Raw genomic sequence first — 23,387 nt, forward strand, 5'->3', positions numbered from 1 at the left:
TGTCGTCAGGATGGTAATTTATTTTCAAACAACTCAATCCAATTACATGGATTTAATTGAACACGAAATCGAATGGGTTCCGGATTGATAAGTATCCGTCGATGTAAATGGAGGCTTGTGTTTATTTTTGGTTGATGGCGCAAGAGCAGGTGATAAGTGCAATTTATTGTACTTTTATTACTTGTTTTTAACTTAGAATTTTGTGATTCTTGAGCAGGTTTTTTGTGATTTGTTGTTGTTTTTGTTGTTGTAGTTTGGAAGATTAGAATGAGAAATTAAAGTAGTAAAAGTGTTGAAGTGGAAAGTGCAAAAGATGAAAATTACCGAGAATAAACCGCACCCGCGCTGGAAATGGCACCGCACCCGCGGTCCATGTTGCACCGCACCTGCGGTCGTTAACAGACAAAGTCCGAAAAATGCTGATTTTTGGTGTGCTGCGCATGGGAGTTGAGGACTTTTGTGTTTTGCGTGCAAAGACTTGCCTAGGACTATAAAAGGCTTCTATTATTTACTATCTAGGGTAGGAAGGGAGCAAAGGAGAGGAGAGGAGGCTACAAAGAAGTTCAAAGCTCAAATTCATCATTCTTAGGAGATTTCTTGCACACTTTGGAGAGAAATAACATGCACTCCACACTCTTGTTCTAAGTTTTTCTTTCTTTATTTTTATTTGATATGTCTTGTTTAAGATTCATGTGTTTTTGTGTTGTTTGTATTATTATTATGAACTAATTCTTGTTTCTTGAGGAAAGATGGAACAAAACTAGAAACCATGTGTTGGGATTTATGAATTATGCTATATAAGTTTTCGTAATTGTTCATTTGTATTTTTCCAATCTTAACGCTTTCATTTTACTAGCCATATCTTGAATGATTCTTATGTCTATAAGTTATCACTTGGAAAAAGGGATTTTATATACAAGAAAGGGAAAAATACATCGATGGTATTTATAGAGTTCGGGAGGACATATATTGCTATTGAAGCCATTAAGAGAAATGAGTGCTTATTGTGTTATTTAATTATAGATTGTTGACGGGGACGCTACAATCTTTTGTTAGATAATTAGTATCTACTTAGCAATCGGAAGATGGAGTAGATAATTTAGAATTTTTGGCTAATGAATAAGAATGACATTTATAATATAGCTACACAAAATAACACATGGTGGATAGTTGCGTGAAATCGGACCTCTAGATCTTTTATTCTATTGTTATTTGCACAAGTTTGTTGTGATATTTTATTTAAATCCTTTGTCAATTTAGTTATTCTCGCAAACAAATCATTAATCGATTTTCTAAATAAAATTGAGACTATTTTAATTACAAGCATTAATATACATTTATATATATACTCCTCGTGGGATCGACACTTGTACTCAAAAATACATTTTATTATAACTTGACGTTGTGCACTTGCAAGCAATTAAGAAAACATGCAACAAGTTTTTGGCGCCGTTGCCGGGGAGTATTTATTTTAAATTTATATTAGTATTGTTACCAATTGGTCTTGATTTTCATTTAGAGATGTTTTTATTGGATTATATTAAACATTGATTTGTTTTCATTTTTGTTTGATAGTGCATGCGAAGATCTCAAAATCTTGACTTGCTTATCTTTGATCCTGAGATCGAAAGAACTGCAAGAAGATTAAGAAAGGCAAGAAGAGAAGAGATTCAAGCAATGGCTGACAACAGAGATAATGAAACCCCACCCCCTGCAATACCCATCAGAGATCATTTTAGGCCGGTACTATATGCTCATTATTCGGGCATAGCACGAGGGACTATTAATGCAAACAACTGTGAGCTCAAACCTGCATTGATAAACATGGTTCAACAGAATCAGTGTGGGGGAGCCGCTACTGCAGATCCTCATCTACATCTCAGAACATTCCTTGAAATTACTGACACGGTAAAAATAAATGGTGTTTCTGATGATATAATTAGATTGCGTTTGTTTCCTTTTTATCTTAGGGATCAACAAGAGGATGGCTCCAATCGCTTCCTTTGGGGAGTATCACTACATGGCAGGAGTTAGCAACCAAGTTTCTTGCTAAATATTTTCCACCTGCAAAGTCTGCACAGTTGAAAATTGAGATAAGCACTTTTAGGCAGACTGACTTTGAGCAATTATACGAGGCATGGGAACAGTATAAGGAGTTGTTAAGGAGGTGTCCAAACCATGGTTTTGAAGATTGGGTACAGATTGAATTGTTTTACAATGGTTTGAATGGACAAACAAGAGGCACTGTCGATGCAGCAGTTGGTGGCACGATATTTGCAAAATCACCTGATCAAGCATATGATTTGCTTGAACAGATGACCATTAACAGTTATCAGTGGCCGTCTGAGAGGTCGGGAGTAAAGAAGCAAGCTGGAATTGATGCCATAGATCCTATTACATCACTCATCGCTCAAGTTTCAGCTTTAACAACTCAAATTGCAGCAATGAATAAGGCTAGTACATCAGAGGTTGAAAATGCATCGGTTATTACTGAAGAACCACATATTCCTGATGAAGCTCATTATATCAACAATAGGAATTTTCGTGGCTACGGAGGATATCGAGGTAACCCTCCCCCTAACACTTATCATCCTGGCTTGAAAAATCATGAAAATTTTTCTTATGAAAACAATAAGAATGTGTTGAATCCTCCCCCGGGGTTCAATACATCAAAAGGGCAGGGAAAGCCTTCATTTGAGGATTTGGTAGGTACATTTGTGGCTGAATCTGGGAAGAGGATGGCTAGAACTGAGTCTCGGCTTGATAGCATGGAGACTCACATAGGAAACATGGGTGCTACGATGAAATCTTTGGAGACGCAAATTGGACAGTTGGCTAATGCTTTAAGAGATCAGAACAGGGGTCAATTTCCGCGTAATACGGAAGTTAATCCAAAAGAGCTGTGCAAGGCAGTCACTTTGAGGAGCGGAAAAGAATTGGAGGTTCAAAGTCCCAAGAAGATGGTGGAAAGTGAGAAGTCAGTGGAAGATGTTGAGTTTGAGGTTATAACATAGAAGAAAGTTGAGGACTATAAGACAAAAGTTGTACAACCTCCTGCATTTAAGCCTACCATTCCATACCCTCAGAGGTTCAAAAAGAAGAGTTTAGATGATCAATTTGCAAAATTCCTTGAAATTTTTAAGAAGATACACATCAATATACCATTTGCTGATGCATTGGAGCAAATGCCCAACTATGCTAAGTTCATTAAAGATGTGATGTCTAAAAAGAGGAAGCTGCAAGAGTTTGAGACTGTGAAGCTTACTGAGGAGTGCAGTGCCATCCTACAAAAGAAACTACCACAAAAATTGAAAGATCCAGGGAGTTTTACTATTCCTTGTTTTATTGGTGGTTCTCATTGTAGTAAAGCTTTATGTGATTTAGGAGCAAGTATTAAAGTTTCCCCGAAACAAGACCGAACCCGCGGTCTGTGTTATAGCGCACCCGCGGTCGTTGACAGACAAAGTCCGGAAAATGCTGATTTTTGGTGTGCTGCGCATGGGAGTTGAGGACTTTTGTGTTTTGCGTGCAAAGACTTGCATAGGACTATAAAAGGCTTCTATTATTTACTATCTAGGGTAGGCTGTTGTTGGAACTCCGACGGGTGGTATATGGGTGGCCACTGAGGAGGAGGTGGAAATGGAGTACCGGAGGTTGAGGCTGCTGGAAATTGCTGAGCCAAGACAGACGTAAAATCCATCATATAATCCATAAATGTATCGGTCCTAAACCGAAACGCATCCATGTCTTGACGTTGATTTCTCATTTCCTCTTCCAAATGGGTCAACCTATCTCTCATATTTCCTGGTTTCGGTTGTGGTTGTGGCTGTGGTTCTTGAGCTTAAACATGGGCACGTCTTTGTGCAGCTCTTCTGTTAAATTCCCTTTCAGGTCGACGTGCCGCCGCTTGATCACCTCTCACTGCCCTATGTGGTTGAATCACCACAATGACATTTTTCGGCTTCAACAGTTCTTCATTCACAGCCCAAGTCACTCCCGCATTTTGGCATAATGCTGTGATCAAAGAAGGGTGGAGGAGTCCACTAGGAGAGTTACCATTTGCATATTCAAGCATCGAATCCTGGAGCAATTGCCCTAAATCAATTGCCCGTCCCGTCATAATGCAAAAAGTAAGGATAGCTCTCTCCTTGATGACAGCGGTGGTGTGTTCGGTAGGCTTGATCCTAGCAGAAATAAATGAATACCAATCTTTGGCAACAGTTTTCAGATCAGACTTGGCTAGGCTGACATGCACATCATCCCTCATTCTCCACTCAGCTCCTTCTATGCAAATTGTTTGAAGAATATGATTATAATCAACATGCTCAGCCCGGTATTCTTCATACTCATCATGCATAATATGAGGGATGCCATATAAAGTATTTATTGTATGTGCATCAAAGGCTACCATTTTTCCTCGCACCAACACCTGCAATTGTTCATGCCTAACCTTGAGGTTAGCATAGAATTCTCTCACCAATGAAATGACAGCATCTTGTGGCTGCATGCCAAACTCCTCCCAATGCCGAGCAGTAAGCATTAAACCAATTTCGGACCGGGGAAAACTCAAATCAAATCCCCTCTCTTTTATAATGCTTTTATTCAAAATTCTCCCATAATTTTCCTCAGCTATTTCGTTCCAAAATTTGTTTTCATCATAGTTTGAAGATGATGATGCTCCCTTAGCTTGTTTCTTTCTAGGAGGCATTTTATCAAACACCTTGAGTTCAACAACTTCCCCTTCAATCAATTCACAAAACTAAATGATTCTTCACTCCCCCAAACTTATTCACCACAATAACAACACTCCAACAATTTTCACACCAATATAATCCACAATTTCAAGAATTTACTCCACTAAATGTAAATTTCTTCCATATCCAATAACACCAAATATTTCGAATTTAAAGCAAATGTATTATTGATTTGCTCACCTTGATTGATTAAATGTTTCTTGTGGAACAAAATCAAAGCTCCATTCAATCCTTGAAGAAATTTTCGAGCCCCTTTGAAACCCTAGGTTTGGTGTTGATTTTTGTTGAAAGGAAAGGGATATTTGATGGAATGAGTGAAGCTATTTGGTTGTGTAGTGGAGAATTTGTGCTTGGAAGAACAAATCTTGAGTGTGGAGTGTGTTTTGAGAAGATGAAATTCGAAATGGAGGAGAGAAATTGAAGAAGGGCTCTTCGGTTATGTCTAAATTCTGCCCCAATCTGATTTTTAAAACGTCGACCGCGGGTGCGGTGTGCAAGGACCGCAGGTGCGGTGTACTCTCGGCAATTCAGTGACCTTTGATTTTCATCGACCGCGGGTGCGGTTCGTTTTGTAGCGCGGGTGCGCTGAGGCTACTGGAATTTAACTAGTCTTCGACGTTAAGCGACCGCGGGTGCGCTCAAGACTTACCGCGGGTGCGGTATGGCTACTGTAAATTTAACGCGGGCGCGGTGTGTAGAGACCGCGGGTGCTCAGTGCTCTCGGCAAAAAATTTTATTTTGTAATTCCAAGCAACCGCGGGTACGCTGCATAGATGACCGCTGGTGCGGTTGTCCTTCGTAAAAAATTTTTTCTCTCCAATTTTTTTTAGTCCTGAAAAGAAAACCATTTTAATTCATAAAATTTTGGGAAGATACAAGAACATACTATTAAAATACACAATCAAAAACAATAAAACAAGAATAAAAAAGAAGACCGAAAACGAAATATAATAGAGAAACACAAATTTGGGTTGCCTCCCAATAAGCGCTTGGTTTAACGTCTTCAGCCAGACTGTCACTAGTCTGATTAGTTTGGTTCGCTCAGCTTGACATTGTCGATATTCCTTACTTCAGTCCCATAGTACGGCTTGACTCGCTGTCCGTTCACCTTGAAGGTCCTCCCATCATTGCATTTTAGCTCAATTGCCCCATAAGGAGACACCGTTTCCACAACAAATGGCCCTGACCAACGCGACTGTAGCTTACCAGGAAACAACTTCAGACGGGAATTGAACAATAGTACTTGTTGTCCTGGTTTTAGCTCCCTTTGTACAATGAGGTTATCGTACCACTTCTTGGTCTGTTCTTTGTAAATCTTGGCATTTTCATATGCATCATTGCGGAACTCATCCATTTCATTTAACTGTAGTTTCCTGCCTTCGCCAGATGCTTTCAAGTCAAAGTTCAACTTCTTAACTGCCTAGAAAGCTCGATGCTCCAATTCTAGTGGCAAGTGACAGGCTTTACCAAAAACCAACCTATAGGGAGACATTCCAATAGGCATCTTGAATGCGGTCCGATAAGCCCACAGTGCATCATCCAACTTCATTGCCCAATCCTTCCGGTTTGTATTGACAGTCTTTTCCAGTATTTGCTTGATTTCCCGGTTGGATACTTCAGCTTGTCCATTCGACTGAGGATGATATGTTAGTGCCACTTTGTGCTTCACACTGTATTTAGCCAAAAGTGAGTTGAAAATTTTATTGCAAAAATGCGTACCTTCGTCACTTATGATGGCCCTCGGTGTTCCAAATCTGGTGAAGATGTTCTTGTGCACAAACTTAACTACAACACGAGCATCATTAGTACTGGTGGCGATTGCTTCCACCCATTTCGAAACATAATCTACAGCTAATAATATATAAGATTGACCAAAAGAAGGGGGAAAGGGTCCCATGAAATCTACGCCCCAGACATCAAAAAGTTCCACTTCCAAAATATTTGTCAGTGGCAATTCGTGACGCCTAAAAATTGTTTCCTAACCTTAGGCACCTATCACATGATTTCACTAAGGTATAGCTATCCTTAAACAAAGTCGGCCAGAAAAAACCTGATTGCAATACCTTAGCTGCAGTTCGTGTAGCTCCAAAATGTTCACCGTATGCGGATGAATGACATAGCTCAAGAATTTGGTGTGCTTCGACACCGTCAACACATTTCCTAATCACTTGGTCAGCACATCTCTTATACACACAAGGATCATCCCAGAAGAAAAATTTGATATCATGGAAGAACTTCTTTTTCTGATGGTGGTTCAGATCTGGAGGAAGAATACCACAATACAAGAAATTCGCAATGTCAGCGAACCAAGGGAGTACTGAACTTACCTCGAAGAGTTGTTCATCCGGAACTGTTTCCTGTATTACTCCTTCTTCTTTCCTAACCTCTAGCTCAAGTCTTGACAAGTGGTCATCCACTTGATTCTCTCTTCCCTTCTTATCTTTGATCTCAAAGTCAAATTCTTGCAATAGCAGTATCCACCTTATCAAGCGTGGTTTCCCATCCTTCTTGGCAAATAGGTAGCGAATGGCTGCATGGTCAGTAAAAACAATTACCTTTGTGCCGATCAGATATGGCCTGAATTTATCGAAGGCAAATACTACAGCAAGCATCTCATTTTCAGTCGTGGTGTAATTTTGCTGTGCAGCATCCATAGTACGGCTTGCATAATAAATTGCCCTAAACATCCTTTCTCTTCTTTAGCCCAATACCGCACCAACGGCATAGTCACTTGCATCACACATCAGCTCAAAGGGCTCCTTCCAGTCCGGCACTATCATGATTGGTGCTGTCACCAATGCCCTCTTGATTTTCTCGAAAGCCTGCAAACAATCATAATCAAATATGAATGTGGAATCTTTTTCAAGCAAATTACATAAGGGTTTAGTGATCTTAGAAAAATCTTTAATAAATCTCCGATAAAACCCCGCATGTCCTAGGAAGCTCCTTATTCCTTTGATGTTCTTTGGTGGAGAAAGTTTTTCAATTGCAACCACCTTGGCTCTATCCACCTCTAATCCCTTAGATGATACTTTATGTCCCAGGACAATGCCCTCTTGGACCATAAAGTGACATTTTTCCCAATTAAGAACTAGGTTCTTTTCTTGGCATCTCTGCAACACAAGGGATAAGTTATGTAAACAATGATCAAATGAAGAGCCAAATACCGAGAAGTCATCCATGAAGACTTCCATGATTTCCTCCACCATTTCTGCAAATATAACCATCATACACCTCTAGATCTTTTTATTCTATTGTTAGGTGATTTTTTTTTCTTATCGATTGAGCCTTTCAAGCCACCAAATAAAAATGATTTATCATTTGTCACCTCTTTGCAGCTTATATGAATTCGAATGGCACACGTAAAAATGTGTAAAAGACCACCATTCGATGTTCTTTCAAATATCCCACATTTACCACCCTGTTGAATATCTTAAACACTAATTTCTTACCTTCTCAAGGGAGTAAGAATTCAAAGGATTAAAGAAATGGAAATTCTCCTACAAAAGAAAAAAAAAGAATGATTTTTCATTGAAGAGTTGGAGAAAAATGAGAGAAAAAGAGATGAAATAAAAAAAATGGAGATAAAAGAACAAGTGGAGTTTGCAAAAGAAATAAAATTCAACTTACTCCCTTATTTGAATTCCTAATCTTCATTTGTAGCCGTGAGCCAAGGCCTAACATTAGAAGCATTTCAAATCCTATTGACCAAGTCATAGTTGTCCAATATACTAGTGGAGAGTGATTGGGAGGATCTAGCCTATGGACAATCGATAAACACTTCCATTGAGTATGAATCTTGATCAATTATAACACACACCTCATTGCATCAAATATTTATTGGGTATTCCTTTCTTGAATGAATATGCTTTGAACCAAATCTTTACCGGAAAAGACCTCTTGATTTGTGTTTGTAAAAATTGAAATAAATTGATAATGTTTTGAAACATGAGTTGAAGAGATTAGAAGTTAAAAAAATTAACCAATTGCATGATTTTATCCGGATGAAAATTTGGTTGGATTGTTTTGATTTGTGAATGCATGAAGAGTTGGTTAATTTATCTTGAGGGCAAGTTATTTAAAATATTTCATGACTTATTTGTTTGTTTGTGTTGTTTTGTTTTGCTCGGGACTAGCAAAATATTAAGTTTGGGGGAGTTTGATAAGTGCAATTTATTGTACTTTTATTACTTGTTTTTAACTTAGTATTTTGTGATTCTTGAGCAGGTTTTTTGTGATTTGTTGTTGTAGTTTGGAAGCTTAGAATGAGAAATTGGAGTAGTAAAAGTGTTGAATTGCAAAGTGCAAAAGATGAAAATTTCCGAGAATAAACCGCACCCGCGCTAGAAATGGCACCGCACCCGCGGTCCATGAAAAGCAATTTTAGAAATTTCTGCCGAAGCAGTACCGCACCCGCGGTCCATGTTGCACCGCACCTGCGATCTTCGTAGCTTGGAGATTAAAGTTTCCCCGAAACAAGACCGAACCCGCGGTCTGTGTTATAGCGCACCCGCGGTCGTTGACAGACAAAGTCCAGAAAATGCTGATTTTTGGTGTGCTGCGCATGGGAGTTGAGGACTTTTGTGTTTTGCGTGCAAAGACTTGCCTAGGACTATAAAAGGCTTCTATTATTTACTATCTAAGGTAGGAAGGGAGCAAAGGAGAGGAGAGGAGGCTACAAAGAAGTTCAAAGCTCAAATTCATCATTCTTAGGAGATTTCTTGCACACTTTGGAGAGAAATAACATGCACTCCACACTCTTGTTCTAAGTTTTTCTTTCTTTATTTTTATTTGATATGTCTTGTTTAAGATTCATGTGTTGTTGTGTTGTTTGTATTATTATTATGAACTAATTCTTGTGTCTAGAGGAAAGATGGAACAAAACTAGAAACCATGTGTTGGGATTTATGAATTATGCTATATAAGTTTTCATTATTGTTCATTTGTATTTTTCCAATCTTAACGCTTTCATTTTACTGGCCATATCTTGAATGATTCTTATGTCTATAAGTTATCACTTGGAAAAAGGGATTTTATAAACAAGAAAGGGAAAAATACATCGATGGTATTTATAGAGTTCGGGAGGACATATATTGCTATTGAAGCCATTAAGAGAAATTAGTGCTTATTGTGTTATTTAATTATAGATTGTTGACGGGGACGTTACAATCTTTTGTTAGATAATTAGTATCTACTTAGCAATCGGAAGATGGAGTAGAGAATTTAGAATTCTTGGTTAATGAATAAGAATGACATTTATAATATAGCTACACAAAATAACACATGGTTGATAGTTGCGTGAAATCGGACCTCTAGATCTTTTATTATATTGTTATTTGCACAAGTTTGTTGTGATATTTTATTTAAATCCTTTGTCAATTTAGTTATTCTCGCAAACAAATCATTTAATCGATTTTTCTAAATAAAATTGAGACTATTTTAATTACAAACATTAATATACGTTTATATATATACTCTTTGTGGGATCGACACTTATACTCAAAAATACATTTTATTATAACTTGACGTTGTGCACTTACGAGTAATTAAGAAAACATCAACAGCAGGTCTTGCCAGCCCTTCCCTCAGTTTTCATGGAAATCGCATGAATCCACAGCTTGCTTAGCTCTTCGAAGAGATGAATTCTCTCACCAATATCAATCAGAGCCTCGCCACGAGCTCAATTTCATGCCCCCCTCAAAACCCTAAACCCTTTTGCAAAACCCACTCTCGATTGGCTTCCACAGTCTCATCGGAAGGACGACGCGCCGCCGTTTCATCCTTGAATTTCTCTGCTACTGGAGCAATTTTACCTTCGGTCAGGGCATATACTTCGGGATTCAATCGTCCCAGGGCTTCGTCGAATGATGCTCACCCTATCGTTGGAGGCTCAAATGAAATGCGGGAGCCCAGTTTTCTGGAATTTATCACTTCGGAGAGAGTGAAGGTGGTGGCGATGCTTGCGCTGGCTTTGGCTCTCTGTAATGCCGACCGTGTCGTTATGTCAGTGGCCATAGTGCCGATTTCCCTTTCTCGTGGTTGGGGTCAATCATTTGCAGGAGTTGTTCAGGTAGTTCTCCCTCCCTATCTTCATGTCCTTCTGATTCGGTGCATGACCATTTGCTATACCTGTGTTTTTTTTTCACTTTTACTGAATCTCATTGATTTAGTAGCCACTAATGGCAGTCATCTTTTCTCTGGGGATACCTGATATCGCCTATAGCTGGAGGAGCTTTAGTGGACTATCATGGTGGTAAGGTAGTTATGGCGTGGGGGGTGGCTTTGTGGTCTCTGGCCACCTTCCTTACTCCATGGGCAGCAGAAACGTCTGTGTTGCTTCTACTTTCGATGCGGATGCTACTTGGCGTTGCAGAAGGTGTTGCTCTTCCTTGCATGAATAATATGATTGCAAGGTACAATCAAATATTATCTCTCTGAGTATTTAATTTCTGATTCACATTCTACATTTGAATGATCATTTAACAGTCTGTGGAGCTAAAGCTCAAAAGTTTGGATTACTATTTGAATTTTCTTTCAGATGGTTTCCTAAGACAGAAAGGTCAACAGCAGTAGCACTTGCAATGGCTGGATTTCAGCTTGGAAGTGCTATTGGTCTCGTGCTTTCTCCAATTCTCATGTCACAGGCTGGTATATTCGGACCTTTTGTGATCTTTGGATTGTTTGGTTTTCTTTGGCTTTTAGTGTGGATATCAGCAACCTCAAGCTCTCCTGACCGAAGCCCTCAAATATCAATTAATGAGTTGAGATACATACAGAACAGCATGTCAGTTCCCTCTCTGTCAAAAACAAGAAAAGTCATTCCACCATTCCGCCTCTTGCTCTCTAAGCTACCAACTTGGTCTCTAATTGTTGCAAATTCCATGCATAGCTGGGTAAAATCTCTTGTTTCCTTCGGAATTTCAGACTAGCTTTCCATTAGTCAACATCTACAGCTAGTCATCTACATCTGCTAGTCACTACTTTCCCTATGAAACTTCGAATCCATTTTGGCTTTATTTTACAGGTTTTGTAGAATACCATGTGGACATACTGGCTTGTTCTTCTAGATATCTTGAAAGATTTCCCAGAAATATTTTATCTATTCTCTTCTTTCGTGCAGGGTTTTTTTGTTGTACTTACGTGGATGCCAATGTACTTTAAAACGGTCTGTTCATTATATTATTATTCAAATTTGAGTGTTATTGAGCTTATTGTCATCATTGATAAATTGGAGTGATTTGTCCTGTGTAGTTGTATCATGTCGACCTAAGACAAGCTGCTTGGTTTAGTGCTGTTCCATGGTGTATGATGGCTCTCGTGGGATACTTTGCAGGCATTCTGTCTGATAGGATGATTCAAAGTGGCATCAGCGTTACTTTGACTCGCAAAATTATGCAGGTACCTTTTCTCTTGATATGCATTTCATAAGGGAAAAGTAGGAAAGCAAAGATAAAAATTAACTCCCGAATGCATTTAAATTGATTTCCATGGCCTAAATTTTGGTACAAGTGTGATTACGCAAGTAATACTATGCCTGGATATAAGTATAATTTCAGTCAGCAATTACACACATTGCATGAACAATTTTTATAAATTCTGATTCCTAGGATCTAATGTAAAGACAGACCTGATAAAATCTCTAACTTTGCTTCTTTCTTTTTCAATCGTTTGGTTTATCCATCTAATTGTTCAAAAAGATATGCAACTGATTTAATATATTACGTTCTTTCCAGTCAGTTGGATTTGTTGGCCCAGGCTTCGCTCTAATTGGTTTGACAGCGGCTAAAAGTCCATTCATTGCATCTGCTTGGCTTACTTTAGCTGTTGGGCTTAAATCATTTAGTCACTGTGGTTTCCTTGTTAACCTTCAGGTTAGCATACTCGGTAGAATTTATTAATTTAATTTTCCATATATTTTCTTCATTTTTTACTAATGTATGTCTTACTGTTGTGTGACCAGGAGGTTGCCCCACAATATTCTGGTGTTATGCATGGTAAGTACTCAGCAGCTTTATTTATTTATTTTTTATTATGCTATAATTTGAAGCCTATGGATAATACTATTTGAAGAAAGAAAAATAAGGAGAAAGCTAAAAAATTATCTAATTCATCAAAGTTAGGCACTAATACGGAGATAGTTGGGTGAATCTTGTCCATAAGTCCATTATTTCATATGACTTGCAGTCTCTATTACTACTGATTTGCGGAACTATATCAAAATTTCTTTCAATCCCTTACTCCAATAGCTTATTCTCTAGTGTATACCTAGGAGGCTGATGCTAATGGCTATATTGTTTATTATTGTTCTTAGTTAAGTCTTGTTAGTCAATACAGGTGTTCTTCATCCAATTCTTGATTTGTCAATTTCCTTCCTGTGGAGTTCCACCATACTTAATTGTTCTTTCTTTGAGGCGTCAATAGTTATTTGCAGCGTGCCTAATTCTGCAATTGCTGCACCATGAAGAGCCTTTGTTCTTCAATTTTGTGAAGTCAGACTAGTTCTTACCATCCACTTTGGTTTTTTGCCATCCCATCCCATCCCATCCTTATGCGACCAAATCCATTGAAGGGGTTGATTATCATTTCCAGCAACTTTTACGTTTACCCTATCTGCATGCAATTCACCGTTAGACCAAGGACTAAATCATATAGATTCTTTCCTTTTCACTAAACCTTTCGGTCAAGGCGAATCGTCACTGTTTCATTGGATGCACTGATATGATTGTCTCTCTCTTGCCATAATAATTGTCCCGACATATTGGTTTGATTTCACAAATCTTCGAACCATCACGGCCTTTGGTGTATAGGTAATATTGAGTGTTTGAAATCTCTTTACAGTGATTTGTTGGATATTTTATTTTTCTGGCAACATCTGGCACTGCTCTTGCCGCAAGCTCCTTTTGCTCTTCAAGATCATGGAGAATGGTCTAGTTCATGTAGAGTTTGAGCTAGAGTTAGGTCGGTCCTTAAAATATTGTGAAACATAGAACTACGATTGATTAAACTCTGGTTTTGATCTTTCACTCTGTGTAAAACTTGTATATATTTCATGTTTATCACGTGAAGTTCGAGTTGCAAATAGCGAGTAGCCTCAACATTAAAGTGATATTGGTTGGACAAGTCACTCCGTATGCAAACATCAACAATCTTAAACACTATAATCAGAGACATACTTAGAGCATTAAACCTTTGAAAAACAAAATTCTAACTAAAAGTGAAAGAAGATTAGTTATAATTGACTTATTTGATTGGAATTTTGTTTTGGTACAAACGCAAGGAAAGAAAATGCGAATCTGCGTCATTTTTTCTATTATCAGAATTTACTCACAATGTTTATTTGATTTAATTTTTGTCGTTTTATGGGCTGATGAAATTTTCCTATAACCTTTATAAATGAGAAATTTAAAAAATTTCGTTTTCGTAAATGATTTTATTTATAATGTTTTTGTAATCCATTTTATAACATTTTTTCCTAGTCCATTAATTCTCTCATCTTATCGTGATTATCAAGTTGTTAATAACAAATAGAACTAGTCTACTTTCCCTTTTTTTTTTAAAATACTTTTTAGGAGTTTTATTTCTAAAGAGTATAGAATAATCAATAAACTAGCCTTGCAGTTTAAAACTTCATATACTGTGGTCTTTTGAAAAAAAAGTTAAACATAAAAATTTGGTTCAATATAAATTACAAATGTTTTTCATATGCGATAAATACTTAAAAATTTGACAACTAGCACAGTTTTATGCATGTTATCAATTTATTTTTTGTATAGAAGTTTATTGGCAAAAGGGTATTTATAAACTCTTAAATGGTATTTTGTCCACTCTCTTTTAATCAGTAACGAAATAGATCAGTGATTTTTGTAAACAGGAAACTACTGCATGCTCATTAGAACAATCACTCTTTTTATATTTGCAGAACAACCTACCATTTATTGAAAACCCTATATGTTTTTAGTAACTTTGAAGTTAAAAATGTGGTAAAGATTTTATTTGTAAAACATCACAAAATAAGATAACAGGGTTCTTTCTGATTTTTGGATGAATATCTTTTCATCTCGGAAGTGTAGTACTCATTTTTTGTTCGTCAACCATTACATTTGATGAGGTTTCTGGGGGTAATAGTATTAACGTATGGTGACATGATTGTGCAACAATTTTTTAGGGGTAGTGTTAAAAAAGAGTCTTCTGTGTGTTTTTTTTTTTGGAAATGTAGGCCTCCCCCACACAATTGTGAAAGCAACTAATATTGCAGGTTATATTGTCTGATAATCTTAAGAGTTAAAGAGGAGAGCAAAAATTGGGATGAATTTGGTAAAAAGGTTTAGTGCTTTTTTTAAAAAAATGAAATGTAGGCCTCCTCCATGTATTTGAATGTATTGGGAAGGCCTACATTTCATTTAAAAAAAATGCACTAAACCATTTTACCAAATTCATCCCAATTTTTGATCTTCTCTTTACTCTTGAGATTATCAGATAATATGATCTGTAATATTAGTTGCTTTCACAATTGTGTACCGGAGGTAATGATTATTTTGATCTTAGTTTAATAATTTTGATGGCGTGCTTACTTTCGTTCTATTCCTTGTAGGTATGTCTAATACCGCTGGCACACTTGCTGCTATAGTAGGAACTGTTGGTGCTGGTTTCTTTGTTGAATTAGTGGGATCGTTCAGGGGGTTCTTGTTGTTAACGGCTTTCTTATATTTCTCAGCAGCCTTGTTCTGGAATCTTTTCTCGACTGGTGAGAGGGTCGATTTTGATTAAACGGCATGGTGTTCTTGAAATTGGCCAATTTCTGTTTGAAGTGTGGCATCATAATTTTCGAGAAATATGTCAGCTTTAGGCAGTGTTGTACAAATTATGAACATGTTAATATCAGTAAACAGTTGTCCAAATTTTGTAAATGGTGTACCGTGTCAGCAGACAAATTAGACAGTGAGAATTTGGGTTATATCAGTTGGTGTGACAAAATCTTGTGCAGATGCTTGTGTGTCAGGTAAAAGTGTTCTAAAAAATATAAAAAAATCCAACTTCTAAATAAAAAACGAATATGGATCTTTAATTTGATAGTTAATTATAATCTTTTTTGAAAATATTATGCTTAAAACAAAGAAAACAATATGAAAATTGAAAATTCTATTTGTAAAATAGTGGTTTGCTTCCTGGAGCATGATTCATTAATTCTCATGTATGATTTTGAAAAATAAATTCAATATCAGAATTAATCGCCTCTTTCGACTGAGATAAGATGAATTAACTTCTTCTTTAAAGCTTTGAGGTTCACTTTCTAACATGAAAGTAATAAATCCAGAACGAAAGATTTTTCTATCCTAACTCTCTTGTCACGTCTAGGTTTAATCTTGTTATGATTCTTTTTCCATTGTTTCATGCGATCTTTTATAAGAACTTATTTCTTCCATAGATTTATATGGAAACACGTGTTCAAAAAACGAGGCATTTATTGATTCTATGATCGTATTCTTGTGGTTATCAGATATTTGAGATTCATACACAAGAAAACAATAAATAATATTGTTTTGTGCATATCAAATGAAAATTCAATCAAAAATTTTTTGTTCTATTTTTTCCCTCTTCGGAGCAGGTACTGCCACTTTGGCAAGATACCATCACACTTGCAAGTATTGGTAAGAAGGAGCTCTTCTTTTCAATAACTCATATGGACTTTTATCTTGTTTCTTTCAAGACATCTTATTTAAAAGATAATTTGGTGTTCAAATAACTTTTCCCCACATGTGCTCTAGTAAACCAGAACTCAATAACAATTCATTCATCATTTCTTTCATATAACGATTCTTTCTTTCTGCAATTCCATTTTACTGAAGAGAATAAGGTGCAATTCTTTCGTATATGATTTAATGTTGAGCACAAAACTCAGCTGATGATGATTCATATTAATATTTACGATCACTTCTTAGAACCTTAATTTTCTTATTAAGTTGATTTTCAACTTCTTAACACAAATCTCATCTGATGGTGATTCATATTCTCCTAGTTCAAGCATATTAGTTTGAATATGAGTATATATGAAGAAGAAGAAGTCTTGAGTCAAGAAGAATATGATGGAACTGAATCAGAATCTGACTGAGGACGAAGTGTTTTGACATGAAACACATGAAGATTTATCTGGTTATTTAGCCAGACAATAATATCTCATAACATGGTCTAAAATATCATGAGATAAAACTCTAACTTACAGATATATCAAGGATTCTCTGTAAGACAGATAGAAAATTCCTAAGAAATATTGGCCAAAGAAACATAAATCATCATCTAATCTATAAAGTTTTCAAAAATAGAATGATCTCAATGAAACTTAGAAGAAACTAGATGTAGATGCAATTAATTCATGTTAAAGAAATAAAAGAGGAATTACATAAACGCAAGCCAAAGTATCACGAACCATATCCTTTATTCATATCGTAGCAGTCTAGATCATGATAAAAAAAATTATTTTTAAAGAAAGAATAGATTAACCAATTGATATTGATGTATGAGATAAAAGAATGGATAATCTTCAAGATTCGATATTAAGAACTATCTTAGAGAATTTCTTTTCAGGAAAAATTGTAAGAGTAATTTATCCAAAAATTGCCAACAACATGACAGATCGAGGTTTCATCCGAGCCTTGACGTTGCATCAAATTTCAAAGAAAAAAGCTGATGAAAGAAGATAATAAACTATATTCTTTTACCAATAAGGTTTCATACGCTTTGTCTAACATAAATCATTCAAAATTATTTGTTAGAAATGAATTTATTGAAATAAAATAAATATTTGGAAAAGTTGCTAAGACAATATATCATGAAAAATTTAGTTTTGTTTAATACAAGAAACAAATATCCAAATCAAAGACAAGTTAATTCTACAAAGAAATCAAAGTCTTAGACTGAAACCAATAAGACTATCTTTCCGAGTCACATGTGAGGGAAAACACATGCCCATGAAACCCAATCGGCACCAAAAAGACTTGCAATAATGGAAAGTTTAGATGTTCAGAAGGATGAAGATAAGTCGAAATTTGATATTACAAGACAAAGAAATCAATATCTCCCTCAACCTCAGCAGGTTTGGGAGCATACTCAATCAGAAACAATTCCAATTTCAAGGTAGTGAGATACAAGAACATCTTCTATTGCTACCTCTTGAAATTTGAACCGTTAAATTTCTCAGGTTTGCAGCATGGTTCATGGGTATCGTAGCAACATGAGCAACATGAGCAGTAGCCTTAAAATCAAGGGAAGTGACCTTTGAACCATTCGATTTATTTGAACCACTAGCCATATTTGAAACACAAATTACTACATGAGCTATTTAATTTTTCATACACTATAAAAATTTCAACAACTGCATCCAAGTTAACAATACAAAAGGAAGAGGAACTGTGTACATCCATTTACAAATTAATTTAAAATAATACCTTTTTATCTAATTTAATGGTAGACAAGGTAATATGATTTAATGAAAATCATAAGTTTTTAATCGAGAAAATTAATAATCGGAAGTCTGTCGAGGCAAACAAAAATAGAAATCGATTGTCGCCCGGAGATTGTTGAAATTAAGGAACTACAAATAGACCAAGTTTTGCCGCAATGGGAGGTATAAAACCGATCAATGGTCATGGTTTTCTTCCTCTCCATCTCACTCACCCACGATCAGTGAAGAGAAGGGCTTCTTCCCATGATTGCTAAAAAACGAACGGTTTTTTTTTTTTTTTTTTTTGTAAAAAGAATATTTAAAATTTTAAAATAATAATGCATTGTGTTATATAGTTTCGGTTTCTTTATCCATTTTATCGCAATTTGGGGGAGAGCGATATAGTTTGGATTGAACCCACAATTTTGGCTAACCTAAAAAAAATTTATGCAACAGAACCAGCATAAATTGATTATAGTGTCATTATCATACTATTTTATTATAGTAGAATCACTCATAAAAACTGAATTACAATTAATTTGGTGAAGCCTCTCATAAAATTACACAAACAACCCTGCTATAAACCATCAAATTGTTATCGTCGGTCCTCTCATTATACCATATATCACCAAGATAGTAACTCTAGGATGAGAAAACACCTAATAGTGCACAAATACTTGAACAAATGTGTTGCTTTCTACAAACACGATATAACTAGTCTGCAATCCCAGGCTAAATTGGGCTAAAATACGAACTATAAGTTATTTACAACGGGAACCCAAGAAAAGACCCACGAACTATTCCTCACATAATTAATGTACCCTTCTTTTGCTCCTATACGAGGGGCAGTCAAAAGACCCTGATTGGTTGTTCTTGTACTAAAATGAAACACGTCTAACTGATGCGTATCCATTTAAATAACCCGTACCATTGGGCTGCAAGACCAAAAGTTTTTTGGCTAAACACCAGTAATGTACAAGCTAGCAGCAAAGATGATGTCCCTCTTAATTGCATTGGAAGCGGTTTCCATTTTCTTGTGGAGTGCAGAATTACCCATAATTGCTGCAGCATTTCTGAATTCACGGCACGTTTCATCCAATCTAAGAATCGTCCTAACTATCATGCCTTCAGGAACATCAGTGAGTTCACAAATATCAGCAAATGGAGTTCCCTGTCAATGATTTAGAAATGGATGGTGTCAATATTAAGCAAATTGATGTGATTGAAGTAATTCGTGTTGAAACAGCTCATCCAAAAGCTCGTGCACCTGGAACGTGGTATAATCAATAGGTTTTATAATTTAACATTCAAGATGTGCACGTGTAAGTTCGTTGGTTGTGAGGCTTTGCAATCCAGGAGTTCTGTGTATTTTGCTCTCCTGGCTCGATACTATCTTGAAACCAATTGTTCCAAAAGCTCGACTTCATAAGGGCACAATCAATCGTTTTATGCTATAACAATAAATGCAAAAAAAAAATTACCTTTGCCCACTCATACACAACTTCGACTAGACCAAACTTGAGATTCTCTCGGGCATATTCCTGGGGATCGACCTGTAGTTTGAATTTTGATTGAAGCTCCCCAAGGCTTGTTGCTGTGTCATACAGTCTGAAAGTACAGGAACCTTGAGAATAAGCATGTAAGAATTGTATATGTATCTAAAAAAATTTCCTTTAATAGGAAAGTAAACAGGAGCCATAAGAAATCATGCTTGTAGATAAAGAACCACAGCCAACCGAACAAGAAGAATAACATGGTTTGACAAACTTTGGTGAAATGATTGAAATTAATCTAGTTCAGGAGTCAATTTTACACAACTCATCGACATGAAGAATCCTTTAAAAGTATAAACAAGACCAGTCCTTCAATTGTGTAGGATTGAAAAAGTAAAACATCATTAGTTACTGCTTCAAATGGGTAAGTTCCGTAAAAATCAAAATTTTTGAACAAACAAATGTATTCTTGTTTCGTTTGAAGAAGGATCTATGATAACATCTATTGTAAATTTGTAATGCACCCATAGTTCAACTGAGATGACAAATGGAATACCTTAAATGAACACAGGCAAGTTTTATTGTAACACATGCTTCTACTTTGAGAATGAATTCCATCACGATGAGAAACATTGCATGACAAAATTCTCTTGTTTCATTAACAAATTTATATGCAGCCATAAGCATATGAAAATACTAAATGTAAGAATATCAGCAAATGTCAGCTGATGCATGATGTAAAAATGGGAAGTCATCTATATGAGTAAGGTATATATCTCATGGCAGATGCAGAGGAAGTGGCTGAAAATTCACCAAACCTCATTTTAGCTTCAGAGAGCTTTGGGGTAAGACTAGGTACAGATGTGTTCTTTTGCTGGAATACGAAAGCCGACATTATAGCCACAGCTTCTTCTGGTTCCAGGCCATCCAATTGATTCTCGAACAAGCACTCTGTACATATCAACTCCTCCCCAGAATTCATTTCACAAGCAACACGACCTTTAATTTGCACTACAAGATCGGCGTCTATGCATCCAGTTTCCTTCAAAACATCAATCTGGATTGGGCAAACTAAGATGTCAAATAAGAGAATAGAGGCTTCAGCAAATCCTAAATCAAGCACCCTTTTTAACGTAATTGTCACTAAAATAAAGGTTGCAATCAGCCATCGAAAATGAAACCACATACTCGGCCCTGAAAATCAGGCATCTGTTGAAGAGCTTCATCTGACATTTGAAACTTAAGAGCATTCACTTCCTCTTTGTGTCGCTTAATTTCTCGAGCCATCTTAATGTTCTCATCCAGTTTGACACAACCATGACACTTACTTTGCGCCATCTTCTGCAACAGGATATTCCATTTGTAGTAAGCCTCGACAATATCAAGGTCTTTCAACTTCAGATCTGGCAAAGATTTTCCAGCAAAGGTCAACCACAGTATGAGGATGGCGGGGTGGGGGGCGGGCGCGAAGAATTCACACCCTACATTGACAGGATCTCATACAGCTGCCATACCACTCTTATCAAATATTACTAGAATAAAAAGAGAACATGGCAGCTCAAATGGAGCTATCCTGAACTGTATTTATATCATTAACAGCCCATTTTTAAGAGAGGTTTTATTGCATTAATATGAACGCACCCAAAAATCACTTGGATTCAAAATACTGATTTACTAATTTAGTTCTATTTGAGCGTAAGGTTGGCTGCTAAAATATATTCATGGCCCTTCTTAGTAGCACCCAAAACAAAATATACTCCACAAGTTTATACATTATAACTAAAACCTAATTCCATTTTTATTTGCTGAAACTGAGGTTTTATGACGCTCAAATACGATTAAAATCTTCCATCATTTTACATTGATTAAATTAAAACAAGGGCTACAAGAGAAATTTTGTCTTATTATGTCATAAATTTTTTAATAGTATTTTTTTCTTATTTATTTCAAGTCCAATTTTGGATATGCAGATAGTAGGCTGCTATTCATCCAACTCTACCCAAGATTTATAAGAATGGGAATACAAATGGGTGATTACCAAGAAGTTCTTTAACCTAGAGAAAGATACTTGAAAAACTAAAGCACTTGATGGAATCAATCAATAAATACTTACCTAGCTATTTCTTTCTAATACTAGCCTCCTTAAAAAATTCGACAGACAGTACATTTGAACATCAATGTCCGTTTGAATTTCTCATGCGCCACAGTTGGAGAAAACATATCACGTAACTAAAATATACAAGTACTCATGCAAAAAAAACTTACTCACCAGATCAAATACAACTTTGCTTTTCATTATACATCGAAAATTAACTTTTCAAATTATTTTACATCATTATTACGCATAACACGAATGTATGGATGGGCATAAATGTGGTTGGACGGGTTATAAAGCCAATTTGCTATTTTCCTAGACAGTTGCTACAATTGCAAATACTGCTAAATGGCACAGACGGTCAATTAAAAAAGTAAACAAAGGATAAATGGATTGCCTAATGCAATTTGTTAAAGATTAATAAGCAAGGTTGGAATGTAAGTGTGTAAAGATTGTAACTTGGACACAACAAAAGTTAGCTCAAAGGGAGAGGATTGTCTAACACACCACCACAAGCTCAAAAAAATAAACAATCGGAGCGTGAAGTTTATAAGATATTAGTGAATCATATTGCAATCCAACACATAACGATAGGTTTGGCCTCTAATGGCATTTTAAGATTGGAAATTGGACATAACTTAACCCTAAAAATTAGCTAAAGAGGGAGGATTGTCCAAGTCCATATATACAACTCTGAAGGACTTAATTCACCCGATATGAGAGATCTAATAAAGACATCCACTCACAAACTTGAGGTAGATTCTCTGTGATCGTAACTTGGAGACCACACAACATTATATTTATGAAGCTACATACCATGCGAGATTTGTTGTCGTTTTGTCCTCCATCTTTTTAGATGAATATTTTTTAGTCTGCATATGATTTAGTGATTTACCACTTGTATATTATTCACACATTTGTTCCTACAAAATAGCAAGATGAAGAATCTCTTGCGTATTAGACTTATTATAGTATGATTCTTATTATACTTTGTCCTCATTTCAGTTTATCTCTTGGATATTGATTAAATATTTTTTAGTTAGTCCCTATGCTACTATCCTATTAAAAAATATTTTAAGTTCTATTGAAAGTTTTAGAATAACAATGCATATAGAGGAACACCTTTGGATCTGAAAGACTGAACAGAAGGAAGATAACCATCAAGAACCTAATAGACATGAGTATGTCACGGTGGATAAACAAATCATGAGCATTCTTTATGAAAAAGGAAAACAAAAATGGAACGATTTCGAACAAATAAGGATACATACAGTTAAGATCAATTAAAACCTTAATTATAATTCTCAATAAAAAGCACAGTATGTCAAAAGTATCTTCTGTAATTACTAGGCCAATTAATTTTGCATTGTATCGTATTTTATCCATTTTTTGGTAGGAAAAACAGGAAAGGAGGAAAGATTCATTTAAACAGTAAAGCATATAAATGGAGTACACCTAAATTGATATATCTAACTTTGCTTTAGTATTAAAATAAGTTTTGCTCCTTATTTCTTCCTCTTTCATCAAAACTTGCGAAGCAATTTCGAAATTTCAAGGTCTCCAGGACTTGTAGCCCATAGCTTTAAAAAGTTTTCTAATGGGATATA

At 36.0% G+C, this 23,387-nt stretch overlaps 3 protein-coding genes across 4 annotated transcripts in view; 2 read left to right on the forward strand and 1 right to left on the reverse strand.

Annotated features, from left to right (window-relative positions):
- Positions 1-15,591, forward strand: LOC140982059 (probable anion transporter 4, chloroplastic). Its single transcript, XM_073448474.1, has 9 exons — positions 1-149; positions 10,322-10,824; positions 10,941-11,167; positions 11,293-11,647; positions 11,875-11,919; positions 12,006-12,152; positions 12,488-12,625; positions 12,715-12,748; positions 15,346-15,591. Exons 2-9 carry the CDS (start codon positions 10,393-10,395, stop codon positions 15,519-15,521), a joined length of 1,554 nt encoding a protein of 517 aa, XP_073304575.1. The 5' UTR covers positions 1-149; positions 10,322-10,392; the 3' UTR covers positions 15,522-15,591.
- Positions 108-3,693, forward strand: LOC140971789 (uncharacterized). Its single transcript, XM_073434281.1, has 5 exons — positions 108-149; positions 1,576-1,908; positions 1,971-3,002; positions 3,087-3,398; positions 3,583-3,693. The coding sequence occupies exons 1-5, from the start codon at positions 108-110 to the stop codon at positions 3,691-3,693; spliced, it is 1,830 nt and encodes a 609-aa protein (XP_073290382.1).
- A 3,120-nt stretch (positions 15,592-18,711) lies between the features above and the next one.
- Positions 18,712-23,387, reverse strand: part of LOC140982065 (DExH-box ATP-dependent RNA helicase DExH11) — a 46,839-nt gene continuing 42,163 nt past the window's right edge. For both annotated transcript variants that reach the window (XM_073448484.1, XM_073448479.1), the window contains exons 20-23: positions 20,874-21,088; positions 20,504-20,742; positions 19,674-19,800; positions 18,712-19,363 (exon numbers count right to left, since the gene is read on the reverse strand). In XM_073448484.1, coding sequence (XP_073304585.1) covers positions 19,151-19,363; positions 19,674-19,800; positions 20,504-20,742; positions 20,874-21,088 — 794 coding nt within the window. In that variant the 3' untranslated portion in view covers positions 18,712-19,150. The remainder of the gene's footprint in view (positions 19,364-19,673; positions 19,801-20,503; positions 20,743-20,873; positions 21,089-23,387) is intronic.

This window comes from Primulina huaijiensis, chromosome 1, assembly GCF_012295235.1.
Source record: "Primulina huaijiensis isolate GDHJ02 chromosome 1, ASM1229523v2, whole genome shotgun sequence".
NCBI classification, from domain to species: Eukaryota; Viridiplantae; Streptophyta; class Magnoliopsida; order Lamiales; family Gesneriaceae; genus Primulina; species Primulina huaijiensis.